The 14,566-nt window shown below is 40.3% G+C and overlaps 1 protein-coding gene and 1 gene segment (V, D, J or C); both read left to right on the top strand.

Moving 5' to 3' along the window:
• Window positions 1-14,566, top strand: part of LOC311600761 (T-cell receptor beta-1 chain C region-like) — a 266,643-nt gene that overhangs the window by 122,347 nt on the left and 129,730 nt on the right.
• Window positions 9,683-13,988, top strand: LOC311599053 (trypsin-4-like; the record flags this gene model as incomplete). Its single annotated transcript, XM_084784730.1, has 5 exons — window positions 9,683-9,737; window positions 10,699-10,858; window positions 12,807-13,060; window positions 13,441-13,577; window positions 13,839-13,988. The coding sequence occupies exons 1-5, from the start codon at window positions 9,698-9,700 to the stop codon at window positions 13,986-13,988; spliced, it is 741 nt and encodes a 246-aa protein (XP_084640856.1). The 5' UTR covers window positions 9,683-9,697.

Raw genomic sequence — 14,566 nt, 5'->3', positions numbered from 1 at the left:
CAAATTCTCCCAGTATATCTTCTACACCTGAGATTCTTTCCTCCATGTCTTATATTCTTTTGGAGATGCTTACCTCTGCTGTTTCTGTTCTCTTCTCTAAGTTCTCTCTTAACAGAATTTCTTCATTTTGTGTTTTGTTGTTGTTGTTGTTGTTTCCATTTTCCTTTTCAGATCTTGAACCATTTTATTGATTTTCTTCACCTGATTGTTTGCATTTTCCTGAATTTCTTCCAGTGGCTTATTCATTTCCTCTTTACAGTCCTCTCTCATGGCATCTCTAAGGGCTCCTATCTGTTTGACTGTATGTTCTTGTATTTCTTTACAAGTTTTATTATCATTTCCTCCATTACCATCTTCATGAGGATAGATGTGAAGTCCTTTTCAGGTGTTTCAATTGTGTTATAGTGTCCTGGGCTTATTGCTTTGGAATACTGGGTTCTCCATATTCCATTTTGTTTGGCTTTTATTGTTTGTTTTTCTTCTGGCGCTTAGCCATCTAGATATCCCTGGTATTGAGTGCTAGTACATGGGGCCCTTCACTGGCCATTATAGTCAGCTGGCAGGTAAGTGGCTATAGGCTGGGACCCAGGTCCTGTGGGACTTGAAAAATTTTCAGTGGATTATATGCATGATCTGAGGTCAGATCCACTTGTGTCTCATACCTTTGGGTCACCACTGTGCTGGGAGACTCAAACACTGGTGTTTTGTGGCACACAGTTCAATCTGAGACACTGAGCATATGTGGCCAGACACTGGAAACCTCATGCAAGCTGGCAGGGACCAGACACTTCTGTCGATTAGACACTTGACCTGATCCCAAACTCATCTGTGTTCCACACCATGTGCTCCCCTCTTACGTGGGAAACACCGGCAGTGGTGTTTTAGAGCTGACAACTTGGTCCTTTGGTCATGGTGTAGTCACTAACTGAATAGTATTCCATTGTGTAGATGTGCTATGGTTTTTTTTTTTATCCATTCTTTGTTTGAGGGACATCTACATTGTTTCCAGATTCTACCTATTACAAATAAAGTTTATATGAGCATTGTTGAGCAAATGTCTTTGTTGTATGGTGGAACATCATTTGGGTATATTCCCTAGAGTAGTATGGCTGGGTCTTGAGGTAGAGTTATTCCCTATTTCCTAATCCCACCTTGTGGGACTAACTCTGCGATTGGCTGAAACATGACTGACTAGGCATAAACAATGATTCTTGTTGAGTAAGGAACCCCTATGAATTACTAATAGGTGCCATCCTTCAAATGGCATGAATGAAGATTTACAGATGTCTTCTTTTCCTGCTCATACAAAGAGCAGAAATCCAGCCTTAATTGTTCCATGTGTCACTTGCACATTCATATACTTACAATTTTAGGACTGTATAATGCTTCTGAGAAAGGATATACTTTTAGAACATAAAAAACAAAATAAAAAAGAGAGAAAAGAAAAGAAAATGGTCCATTTTGTTTAGAATTTCCAGTTCTGTGTTGTACGTGTTCTGAAGTAAGAGCTAATGATTCCTTGGATTTCCTTGGTGTCTGTTCTTATGTTCCCCCTTTCACTCCTGACTTTGTAATTCAGATATTGTCTCTTTGCTTTTTAGTTAATTTTGCTTTTAATTGTTGAATTTCTCAAAGAACCAACTCCGAGATTCATTGATTCTCTGTAGTTTCTCTTCATTTTGAATTTATTAATTTCAGCCACGTTTGAATATTTCCTGCCAACTACTCCTCTTAGGAGTGGTTCATTCTTTTTTTTTCTATAGATTTCAGATGTGCTATTCAGTTGCTAGTATGAGATCTCTCTAATTTCTTTATTAATTACTCACTTTACATCCCTGTCATAGTCCCCTCCCTCCTCTCCTCCTGGTCCCATCCTGCCTTTCTGTTCCCCTATCTCCCTCCTACTGCTCAGAAAGGGGAGTCACATCCACCCACTCTCCCATCTACCCCAGCATATCAAGTTGCTTCAAGAATGAACATATCCTTTTCCCCTGTGGTCTAGCAAGGTAGCTCACCAGGGGAAAGTGATTGAAAAGCAGGCAACAGAGAAAATATCAGAGTTATCCCCCATTCCCTTTAGGAGAAATTAGTATGAGGAATGGAGCTGCCCATCAGTTATATCTGTGTAGGGGGCCTAGGTCCAGTCTTATGTATGGTTCTTGCTTAGAACTTCACTCTCTGCAGGCCTCATAGGCTCTGGTTAGTTGGATCTGTTGTTCTCCTGATGGTCCTGTCCTCTTTGAGGCTTTTGGTTCTTCCTCCCACCATACTTCTTTCACAAGACTCCTTTTATCCACACAATGTGACACTCAGTGTTTTGAAGACTCTTCTTAACAGTACTCTCATTGTGTCCCATAATTTGGGTATGTGTTGGCTTCATTGTCATTAGATTCTTCAAAAATTTATATTTCTTTCTTTAATCCTTGACCTAATGGTCACTGAGTAAAGAGTTGTTCATTTTTCCATGAATTTGTAAGCTTTCTGTTGTTTTTGTTGTTGTTCAAGTCTAGCTATAATCCATGGTGATATGAACATATACAATGGGATATTTCAATTTTCTTGGCATCAATTGAGGCCTCCTATGAGGCTGAGATTATGATCAACTTTGTAGAGGTCCCAATGAGGTCCTAAAAAAATATTCTTCAGTGTTTGGGTGAAGTGTTCTGTAGATATATGAGGTCCACTTGACCAATGATATCTGTTAGTTTTATTATTTCTCTATTTAGTTTTGGTTTTAATGACTTGTCATCTATTCTCATATCTGCAGGCTATTTCTCAACTATTGAGCCTGATCTAATTCTTAAGTGGATGATTTGTCATATTGCCCTGTCTGTCAGGTTTTTCAGATTATCCACAATCTTTCAGTTTTTTTCATAATCATGTTAGTATGAGACATTCAGAATGGATTGATTTAGAAAAATAACCTAAAATTGGCAGGCTGCCTCACGGCCATGGAAAGATGTGGAAATTATTGGAGCATGTGAGACTGGGTGCAGGTGGCAGCTACATGCTCTGCTGAAGATCAAATAAAACCTCCCAATAGGAAAAAACTACAGTCATTTTAGTACTGGCATTCATCTTTCTAGAAGAATATGAACATATAATTTTCAGTTCCCTTGATATTGCACTATTTCTTGCCTCACTGGGTATAGGGGGCCACACATGGAAAGAAGGGATTTCCTTACCCGGGTCATGAAGTATATATTGCTCTTGGTATGTTCTTATGGTCTTGAAGAAACTCTTTCACTGGGGATGGGATTTGAGGTATCAGATTCTCAACGCAGGCCCAATTACTTATTCCTTTACCTCCTGCCTCCAGATAGGTATGCAGAACTCCTGGCTTCTTCTCTAGCAGCACCATGCTTTCCTGTGTCCTGAATGACTCTCCCCATTGATGACAATTCACTGATCTTGGAACTGAAAGCCAACCCTAATTAGATGTTTTTCTTTATGAAAGTTGGTGTCTCCTCAAAAAACCATAAATTACCAACGCATCTACAAAACATTCAATCTACAACACTGATGTACATGCATCATATAGTGGTATAAAACTGGCACAACCTGAGTAAAAGTAATGGTCCATTATTCAATTACACTTAAGACCCACTTAAGGAGATAGAACCCATACCTTGACACTATTAGTGTAGCCAAGAACATGTGACTACATAGGCCATGGGCCTAGGTGAAAATCAAACACTACTGTTCTGCTAAAAGAACACAGCAAAAGAATGGCCCATAATAGTATTCAACTATAGTCATAGATCAATGTTTTACTTGGGCATCATCAGAGAATCTCCCTCCTACAGTAGTTAAAAATAAGAATAAAGAACCACAACTGGACAATGTACAGAGAGTAAGAGAATTTCTAGCACTCACCCCTAAGTGTGATTCCTCCATCAAGTCCTCACCCTCATAGTTCAGAGAACTTAGCATAAGAGGACAAAGAAAAACTGTAAGATCCAGTGGAGATGGAAGACACCAAAGAACCAAGGCCTTTTAGACAGTCCAGAACAGAGGCACATGCGAAATAAGAAAACCACTAAAACTTGTAAATAAAAGAGAAAAGAACAAACATGTGAAACAATCAGAAAAATAAGCAACAAAATCAAAAGAATCAGCTTATAACTTTTAAGAACAACTAATTATTCTTAACTCTCCAATTAAAACATCAAATTAAAAAACAAAACTGATGAATACCTACAATGGAGCTTAATTCAATAATAGATCATAATGCTGTAATGCTATTTGCAAGGAAAAATGGAATGAAACTTGAGATTTTCTTGTGAAGCAGAAGTCTCAAAAACAAATATTGCATCGTTCCCTCATAAGATGAACATACACAGGAAAGTAGAACGGAGACAACTGGGAGGAAGAAATTGTCAGGAACAATAGTGAGAAGGTCAAAGACTGCAATAGGGAGAACAATTATGACAAATGGACAGTAATGCTTGAAAATATCATTGAAATCCTACAATATGATCCATTAGTTGTAAAGTTTTATGAGGAAGAAGTAAGAGAAGCTTGGTAAGGTGCTAAACATTACAGTTAAGTAGAAGTGATGAAGTTTCATGGGTGTTCTTCTGGGCTAAAACCATGTAGCAGCAGAGTAGCTAACCTCTCAAGTGAAACATGGTATAGAATGTTGTGGACTTATCTGTTTGACCTTCTACAAGATGTCCTGGGCGTTAGAGTCATGAATTATTTTTTCTATTACTCTCCATGTTAATAATTTCTCAATATTTTCTCAAACATCTGGTATTCTTTCCTTTGGCTTGTCTACTCTATTAATAATGTTTCCAGTTGTATTTTGTTTGATTTATTCACATTTGTAGGACTAGGATGACCTCTTGCCTAATTCATGGCTGAAAATGTTGGTTACCTAGAGTTGCAACTAATTCATTCAATATTTTAGTTTGATCCTCATATGATGATTAATATATTATGTAAATTTTCATAAAATATATACTTATCATATTAATTATATATTATCTTCACTTCTTTACATAACCAACACTATATTCTTTCTCACTCACTCAAAATTACAGAAGAAAAAATTCAACAAGCATAATAAAAAAGAAAAAAATTAGTAAGACAAAGAAAAAATATATAAAAAGTACATTTACAACCATGAAGACCATTTTCTATTAATGAACTTAGACACATATGTCCCCTTCTCTAATGCTTGCTTGGTATATTCAGTGATACTCCATTTGTGAAAACTGACTTCTCCTTTCTAACATATCATTTGCACATAGCTTCTTGCATAGGTGTGGAGACCCTGTGTAGACTTCCCTTTCTCAATGCTGGACTTTTTCTTCCTTGAACTTGTAAAGGTCTTAGGCAGCCATGTGGGAACATGTGGATGTCCAGGGTCTTTGCAGACCTGTTCCAGTCTCTCCCTGGCTGGTGAACTCTGGAGAGCTGGACCCACCTATGTAGAGCAGTCCCCATACCTAGCCTTGCTATCCCAATGGAGCTGGTCCTGGCAGCACCAACTTGGGTGAGCTAGCCCAGAAGGCATAATCATTGGAGTGCTGGCCCTGCCACACCTCTGCTTAAGGTGGAGCTGGTGTGGAGATGATGCCTCCCCATGCCCAGCTTCTTGCCATCTGCAGCAGTTAGAAGATCTAGTCACAGGCTCCTAAGAGCAGGCATGTTGAAGTTCCACTGGCTTCAGCAGTCTGGAGAGCAGGCCATGCTGTCACCTTGCTTGAGCAGCACAGTAGTGCCAGCCCTAGTGGTGGGTAAGGCAGGAATGTGAGTGAGCCTACCTTGAGGGTGTGAGAGCTAGAGATCTTCTCCCATCACCCTTCTGTTTTGAGGTAGCTTGGCCAGAGTGATGACACTGTCCCTCTCTGGACTCTTGTCACCAGCAGCAGTCAGGAGAATAGGTACCAGGGTCTTGAGAAGGGATAATGGCCTTTCCCCTTGCCAGCTATAGAACTCATGAGATCTGGATGACACTTTTCCTGGGCAGCACATTAGAACTGGTCCTGTAGGAGAGGGCTCAAGGTGAGCATCCTTGGTGGGATATGAGGACTGGAGAGTGGGCCGGACACTAGTCTAGAATCTGACATAATGTGGAGTGTGTCAAGAAGTAATGCATTCCCCGCTCTCCCCTTGACATATGTGGTAGTCTGGAGAGCTGGCTCCGAGAGCAAGAGAACAGGAAAATTGTCCCTGACCCTCATTGGTGGGGGAATGTGACCCACACCTCGTCTGGCTGTGCAATGGAGTTGGCTCTGGAGGCCAGCCCTGAGATCATGAGAGTGGGAGAGTTGACCCGTATCTGGGGGATCACAGCACTACAGAGATCACCCCGATGGTGCAAGTAGAAGATAAAGGCAAGATGACCAGCACAGCTACCAGCAAAGCCTAAACTCAGGGCTTTGAGTTGGCCCACACCCAAATCTACATCATCTACAAACCATTAGAGCCTCTGAAGGAACTACTTCTGCTAATCCAAACCTGTGAGATCTCCATGAAAACAATACCTCCATGTTTACCAGGAGAAGTCCAAGTGAAGAGCAAATATTGATGTCATAGAATTCAGAGCCTCAATCCAGAAAAATAACACATTGCATTCAACTTTCGCAAATGACGATGTTTTGACAGAAGGGTATAGTTTGGGCCACGCTACAGGTCCCACAACGAGATCTTTTCTAGGCTTTTCTGTTTATTTTGTTTGCGTACTATTTGGGGATATTTCAAGGGCTGAGAGTAGATAAGTGAGACTAGAGTGTATAATGTGAAAATCGCACTAATCAAAAAGATTTTTTAAAAATAAAATAAAACAAAAACATGTTAGCTATACTACAGAATATTTGCCTACTGTCCAACTAACCAAAATACTATCCTAACACTCTGTCATATGGCTTTGACCAGGCCTACTTTATACATGGCTCAGTTGGTGAGAGGTCATGGTTAGAACATGCTCTGAGACACAATGCCAGGTAAAATAAAATTGCGGTGTTCAAGGTCTAGTGAGAAAAAAAGGTAGCAGGATGAGGTAGATGTGAAATTTGTCTTCTAAGAAGATGTGCCTTTCTTGGCAGTAGTCTTTTAGATGCCATCTATGTAACATCTTACCTTCACCAGGGTTTCCACAGCTTTTTGGAGCTTTGAGACGATATGTAAATTTTAGAAAATTCCTGGCCCAAAAATAATTCCATCTTTGTCATAGTATGTTCCTTATTAATTAATGATAAAACCTTTTTATGCTTCGCCATAACATAGTTTTAAAAAAGAAAATGAGGCTCCATACCTAAACAATGTAGTGCATGACTGTTGTGGGAAAAGTCTTGAAAACCTGTCAGACATTTTACAAATAGACCAGTATTCTACTTAGGCATGACTCCACGAGCCATTTAACAAGATTTGGGGTACAGAAGGAAGATTTCTGAGTACCAAATATTTGTATAACTTGGCTAGTCATGGTGTGGATGGGTACAGAATATGGTTAACAGGCTGCATTTGTCTTCCCCAGGACATTCTAGTGTCCATTTCTTTCAGCATTCTCCATGTGTGGCATGTCAAAACTAATCACTAGATTCTGAACTCAGATTTTTCCAATTTGATCAGCACCTGTAGAACATTTAAAAAACTTTTTTCTAATTTAAGATAGTTCACTCATGACCTTTCATCATCTTGTACCTAAAAAACACTAACACCAGATCAACTAAGAAAATAAGTAGGTTTCCAGGACCCGCTGGATCCTTCTATTTCCTCATTCTCCCAGGCTTCTAACACCTAAAGTCTCAATAGGATGTCCTCCCCTCTTACTCACTTTCCTGGTAGGTACAGTTTTTCATGGGGACATACACCTTGGACTAGTGTCTCGATATAAGTGAGTATATACCATTTAGCTCTTTTTGCTTCGGTGTGAACTCACTCATTATGACAATTTCTAATTCAATCCAATTGTCCACAAATTTTGGAAATTCCTTGTTTTTAATAGCTGAGTAGTATTCCATAGTGTAGATGTACCACAGTTTCTTTATCCATTCTTCTATTGAGGGACACGTAGGTTGTTTCCAAGTTCTGGTTATTATGAATAAGGCAGCTATGAACATGGTTGAACATATGTCCCTGTTGTGTGGTAGTGCATCCTACAGACGAGTCTGGGCCCTGGGGTCCTCCACAAACTATGGCAACAGCCAAGGAAAAAATAGGCAGTAAACCTCGAACCCCTACCCAGACTAGCCGATGGACAGGACATTCTCCACTGTTGAGTGGAAAAGGAGATCTAACTTTCACACAAACTCTGGTGCCCCATATTTGAACATGTCCCTTGGATGGAGATGCCTGGTGGCACTCAGAGGAAAGATAATAGGTCACCAGGGAGAGACTTGATACCCTATGAGCATATACAAAGGGAGGAAGTCCCCCTCAGACACAGACATAGGGGAGGGGAGTAGGGGGGAAATGGGAGGAAGGGAGGAATGGGAGGATACAAGGGATGGGCTAACAACTGAGATGTAATATGAATAAATTAATTTAAAAAAAGAAAATAAGTAGGTACTGCATCAGGGTTCCTCAATTTGGCTCATAAAATTACATGAAATCTCATATATCATTTTTTCATACATTCCCTCTAGGAAGGTTATGTCTGAACCAATTTCAATGCTGAGACTCAATGGCTCTGTTAAAACTCATTCATGGTTGTTCTACATGAAGTTTACTCTGAACTAAGTCTGATATAATAGTGTCACTGAAAAATAGAGAGAATATCAGAACCCTCCTTCATTTTTAATACTGATTTTTATTCATCTCTCCTTTTTGATGTAGTAACCTATCTGCTGATGGCAATTCTTTGAACAGAAATAAGACTGACCATTGTTCAAATCCTTCCTCATATCTAATCCAGACTAGAGACTTCTATCTCAAATTGTCTGCCTCTAGAAGATAGTGAAGTTTTAATATTTAATGCAGATTGTGAATGAAACCAGGAAGCTGCTAATTGTGAAATGTCAGAGTCAAAAGTCATGACAGGGAGTAGAATGGAGAATGTGGTGTTGGTCTGTCTCTGGAACATATTGAGGAATCTCATATACAAACTTCATAATTCAAACGTCAAAGCAATTGCCATGTATGAGCCTTGCTAGAAAGAAAAGCAAGTGAAAGCCTACAGCATAAACCATGACTAATTCTCCCTTTGCCATGTTTCTTCATACTCTACTTCTGATTACTAAAGCCCATGTATTTGATCATTCTATATGATGAATAATTCTAGAGATAAGAGCCATTTGCTCATAGTTATTATATCCAGAAATGATATGCTTCTTCTCATACGTCTGTAGGCCTATGTTTCCCTCAACCTAAATAAAATAAACGTCCTGAAAACGTTAGGCTTTTTCTAAGTACCTTGGGTGTTCTCTAGTAACTACCCTCTATAAATCTGCCTAAGAAGTCCTAGTTTCATAGATCGAGTCTATGTTTCCACTGTTTTTCAAAGCCCCCTTTCAGGAATCAACTCGTTTCCTCGTCTAAACCAAAAAGGAAAGTTTCCTTATCACAAGCACCTCACCTACCCACAGTGTAGACAAACAGAGAAGAGGTGATGTAAAACTCTGGGAAAGGGAAATGCATAGGTGTGCTTGTGCAGCAGCAGGGGGGGGTCCCTCCCCTTAGCACCTCCCCCTCCCTCCATTGGGGTATAAAGGCAGGCTTCCTCCAGTGCTCACTACCTTCTGCCACAATGAGTCCACTCCTGTTCCTGGCCCTTGTGGGAGCTGCTGGTGAGTGCCATGCCTTAACTTGGGTCCTGCTCTTCCTTCTTCCAATAGCCATGAGACCTATTACCAAGGCTGCTTTTTCACCTAATCTATACTCTAGTGACCTCTCTTCTTCTAGAAGCATCTCTGCTTTCAATCTTTCAGGCTTCACTTTAACCTTAAAATATCCCACCCCATCCACTGTCATTTTTAATGTGATCAGAGAGTGTAGAATGCTAAGGCATGTGGAGAGTCCATGAAATGAACCAGAAGGGCTCCTGACTGGGCCCAACATCTTGGGGATAGCAAAGCCAAATCTTTCTTTAGAGAGAAATGTTCATAAGTTGAAAGTTGAAATCATTTTTAAACTTGATAGTAACATTTTAAATTTTCATCTATGCATTTGAGATATTATATAAAAAAAAGAACAATTCTGTTTTATACATTAGAGTGACTTTAAGTCTTATAAACATACAATCAAAGTTAAGAAGCAATGATCCTGGGTGAAACATTTCGCTATGTCCTTTGTAAGGCCTGCTCTGTATTTGTCCTGAAGGTATAGAAGCATGTTTGTGGGCACATAAAGCTCTACATACCAAGAATATCTTCCATGTTGGATCTAATCATCTTAAATCCCTTAAGCTCTGTTAGCCACAGGGTGTCAGTGAACAAGGAACTTGAGATCAAAGCAGGTAGTGGATCAGACAACCATCTCTGCACCCTATTGCTGCATGATGAGAGAATACATTCTCCTATCCCTGCTGCCCAGAAGGCAGTCAATGACAGTGTGATTTTCTATTGTCTAGTAATGCTCTCTATGTTGGACAACCTGTCTTATGCCTACTGGGGATACAGTATTAACTTCTTGCCTCAGTTACTGTACTCATTAAGGATGACTGAATGGCTGAAAGTTGGCCGAAGCCTAGAGTTCCATTTACCAGCATCTAGAATTTTCTTTTCAATGGTCTTCTTGTCTTTCTTCAAGTTGCTTTCCCTGTTGATGATGATGACAAGATTGTTGGAGGATACACCTACCAGAAGCATTCCGTCCCCTACCAGGTGTCCCTGAACTCTGGCTACCACTTCTGTGGAGGCTCCCTCATCAATTCCCAGTGGGTGGTGTCTGCAGCTCACTGCTACAAGTCGTAAGTGATGGGCTTTGACTGTGCAGGACACACACTTGACATTTCTAAGGGAAAAGTATAAGGTCAGGCAAGATTGGAGGGTGTAAGGTGAATTGGAAGTGTTAAAGAGAGATCACTGATGGAAACTTATTTCATGAACCTGGAGAAAATGAGTGCATGGAATAAGAAATTTTCATGCCCTTAAACTATGGGTCTTGTGGGCTGTTGCCTCTAGGGGAGTTGGCATGGGAATAGAGAGATGGAACATGTTTAAACCTTGAAAGTCTTAAGCCTGAGATTTACAATCTCATCCTGAGAGTGAAAAGTGGGCGACAAAGATCTCTTTTGTTTCCATCCCTGCCGGAGAGCAATGTGACACAACCACAATGCAGCTACGGGTGCTCCAGACATGTAAGCTGTCACTTGGTATCTTTCCTCATGCAATTAGAGCACCACCAGCATCCTTGCTCCAGCCAATCAAATGTATTCATCCTCAAATGGGAAGAGTCCCACTGCCAAAAATTTGTAACTCCCTAGTTCACATGAACTACACCAGTGAGCATCATCTTCTCATACTGGCTCTTTACTCTGAACTGTAACATTGGAGGAAAGAAGGGCTTTCCCCAAATAATTCATCTCTGGAACCTAGGACTTAACTTGTAGCTAGATAGTCACTGCAGAACTGCCTAGGTCACCACTGGAGCTTGTCCTGCTTCTGTGAGCTTCTGCTACTCATCACAGAGTCAGCACAGATTGCTGCCACCCTCACTCATGCTGCTCTTTTGACTACAGTGCTCATCTGCAGGAGAAAGCAGCCAGCTGTTGCAGAAGTAACCATTCTGTGTGCTGGAACAAAACCAGCCTCCTGCCACTGTCTGCCTAAGCTTGTGAACTTCCAATTTCTGCTGCCATCTGTTACCAGCAAACTCATTACAAGATCTAACTGTGACACCTGTGGAAAACCCTTTTCCACATCCCCTGTCATATTGTAAATCCTGTAACTTGGATGTCAATCAGGTGCACTTCAACCAATCCTGAGGGAAACAAAACACAGAATTCCATGCTTCATCCCTTCCTATCCAGAGACCAGCTACACTCAGACCTTCCAGCTGAGGAGCTCACACTTCCTATTTGGTGCCCTTTCCCAGGAGCAAAACTAGAGCTATGCACGCATATCATCAGACCATTGCAGAGCAGGGAAGAACCAAACTAAACCACCCAAAATACATAAATGGTGTAGGTAATGAAAGCAAGAGAAGTTGATTTTAGGATAGACAGAACTAAACATGACTTTCACAATTAAGCAATATAATTGGACAAATTAAACAAAGACTTTCACAATCAGTAACAAAGACTTTGATGATTAGTAAGACTGGGTCCTATATGAGGTGGATAAAGTGAGTTTTCAGAGAATGTGGACCCGCTAAGATTATGAAAACTATAAATTTTAATTAGCTTCACTGTATGTAGAGAACTAAATACCAATTTCTATACCAAAGACTATAATAAGTAAAAAGGAATCAGAATAAGCCAGATTATGAGACAGAGTATATAGTAAAATCCCAAAAATGTATTTCATGGTGAATTCTGAGAAATCATAGCCAGCGAGGTTTTCTTATCCCAAACAGTACTAGACCCATCAGAATAATAGTTTTTAAATGGAGAGGGTTTAGTATGGTTTATACTTTGTAAAGACACAGAGAAATAATGAAGATACAATGAATTATTTTACCTGCAAAGTAGAGACATCAAGTTGATGAGCAGTCTCCTGCTGCAGACCTTCACCTCAAGTATAAGTATAATCCCTGTCTTTGAAGCAGAAAGGAATTGGGTTTCACAGTGGCATTTGCCCACTAACCCACACATGTGCAACATTACATTCCAGACCTACTGAGCAAATACTATTTGATTACTCTGAACTAGTTGAGTAATGGAGAGGAAGATGCTAATCATCTTCTCTTCCCAACAGCTGCATCCAAGTAAGGTTGGGAGAACACAACATCAACGTCCTTGAAGGCGATGAGCAGTTTGTCAGTGCTGCCAAGATCATCAAGCACCCCAACTTTAATTCGAGGATCCTGAACAATGACATCATGCTGATCAAGCTGTCTTCCCCTGTGACCCTCAATGCCCGAGTGTCCACTGTTGCTCTGCCCACTTCCTGTGCAAGGGCTGGCACTCGGTGTCTCATCTCTGGCTGGGGCAACACCTTGAGCTTTGGCGGTGAGTAAGACACTTCTTCTGCCTTCTTTACAACTTTATGGAGCCAAGCAAGTTTCTACACTTAAACCAGATTCCCCTAAGATACAAATATATTACAAGTACTGAAACCACACATAGTTCTGCATTGGGAACAAGGGATATTTGCACACAGAATGATCTTATTTCCAGAACCTAAACATGAGAGATGCAGAATGTGCTATTTTTAGTTCCAGAAAGCACATTAATAATGACTCTTATGGCATTTCAGTTTCTTGCTGGCCCTTAATACCTTTAAGAACAGGTCACAGAGTGTTTAAGAACAAGTCACAGAGTGTTCAGTAATGGACTGTTTATCCCTAGCCTGAGCCGAACCATATTACATTCTTATCCTTTCCTTAAAGTGAACAACCCAGACCTGCTCCAGTGCCTGGATGCCCCAATTCTGTCTCAGGCTGACTGTGAAGCCTCCTACCCTGGAGAGATCACCAATAACATGATCTGTGTTGGCTTCCTGGAGGGAGGCAAAGATTCCTGCCAGGTAATTGGCTCCCTTCTCATGCAAATGCATTGTTTCCCTATGATTGGTGTGGAATGCCCTAGTGTCTCTGACGAGGAAGTTTCCTGTAGTGGTTCCCTGGAAATGTGAGGAGGTCTCTTCTGGATGTCATGTTGACATGTTAGCAAGAATAAGGGGCACAAATGGGGAAGAGCCTGGCTAGAATGTCATTTTGAGGTCAGAGTAAATGTGATCAATTTTTCTACATGCCTCTTCTTTAAGTACTATACTTTTTCTTCCCAGGGTGACTCTGGTGGCCCTGTGGTCTGCAATGGACAGCTCCAGGGCATTGTCTCCTGGGGCTATGGCTGTGCCCTGAAGGACAGCCCTGGTGTGTACACCAAGGTCTGCAACTATGTGAGCTGGATCCAGAACACAATTGCTGCCAAGTGAGCATCATTAATCCCTCTGAAGTCACTATGCCAATAAAGTGAATGTTTCCTCACTGTCTTGTCTGTCTGAGTTCTTTATCCTTTGTCTGTTGGAAGTATTCTCTTATTTGAGGTCACTTTGCTCTATCCTTGAAATGTGGTGAGCTTCTTGCAACTTGTTTTGCATGAAACAGTATTTCAGCAGCAGCTGAATATAAAACAATGTAAATGGTACATTTAAATTTTTTTTTCTTTTTGAAAAACATAAACCTGAAAGTTGATGCTAAAAAAATGTTTTTAATAATGTTTTACATTTACATGTGGTTTTTACCTGAACACTTTCATGAACACATTTTTTTTTTGTTAAGGAACAAATAACATGTATTTTAGATGGGAATTGTTTTATATGGTTGTAGTGCATCCTAAAGATGATAAAATATTTATTAATCATTATCAATGCGTACACTATTTCCCACTTTGATTCTTGTGGGAATATTTTGTACTCAGAGAAAATATGTCTAGGGCTTGTTCAGGTGCCAACAGCAAATCAATTCCTCTATCTCTGTTTCTCATATACTTGCAACATTTCCTTCTATTTAT

Source organism: Acomys minous (genome assembly GCF_964271855.1).
Source record: "Acomys minous genome assembly, chromosome: 6".
Lineage (NCBI taxonomy): Eukaryota > Metazoa > Chordata > Mammalia > Rodentia > Muridae > Acomys > Acomys minous.
The sequence above is the reverse complement of the archived record's forward strand: the minus strand, read 5'-3'. Positions and strand labels throughout refer to the sequence as shown.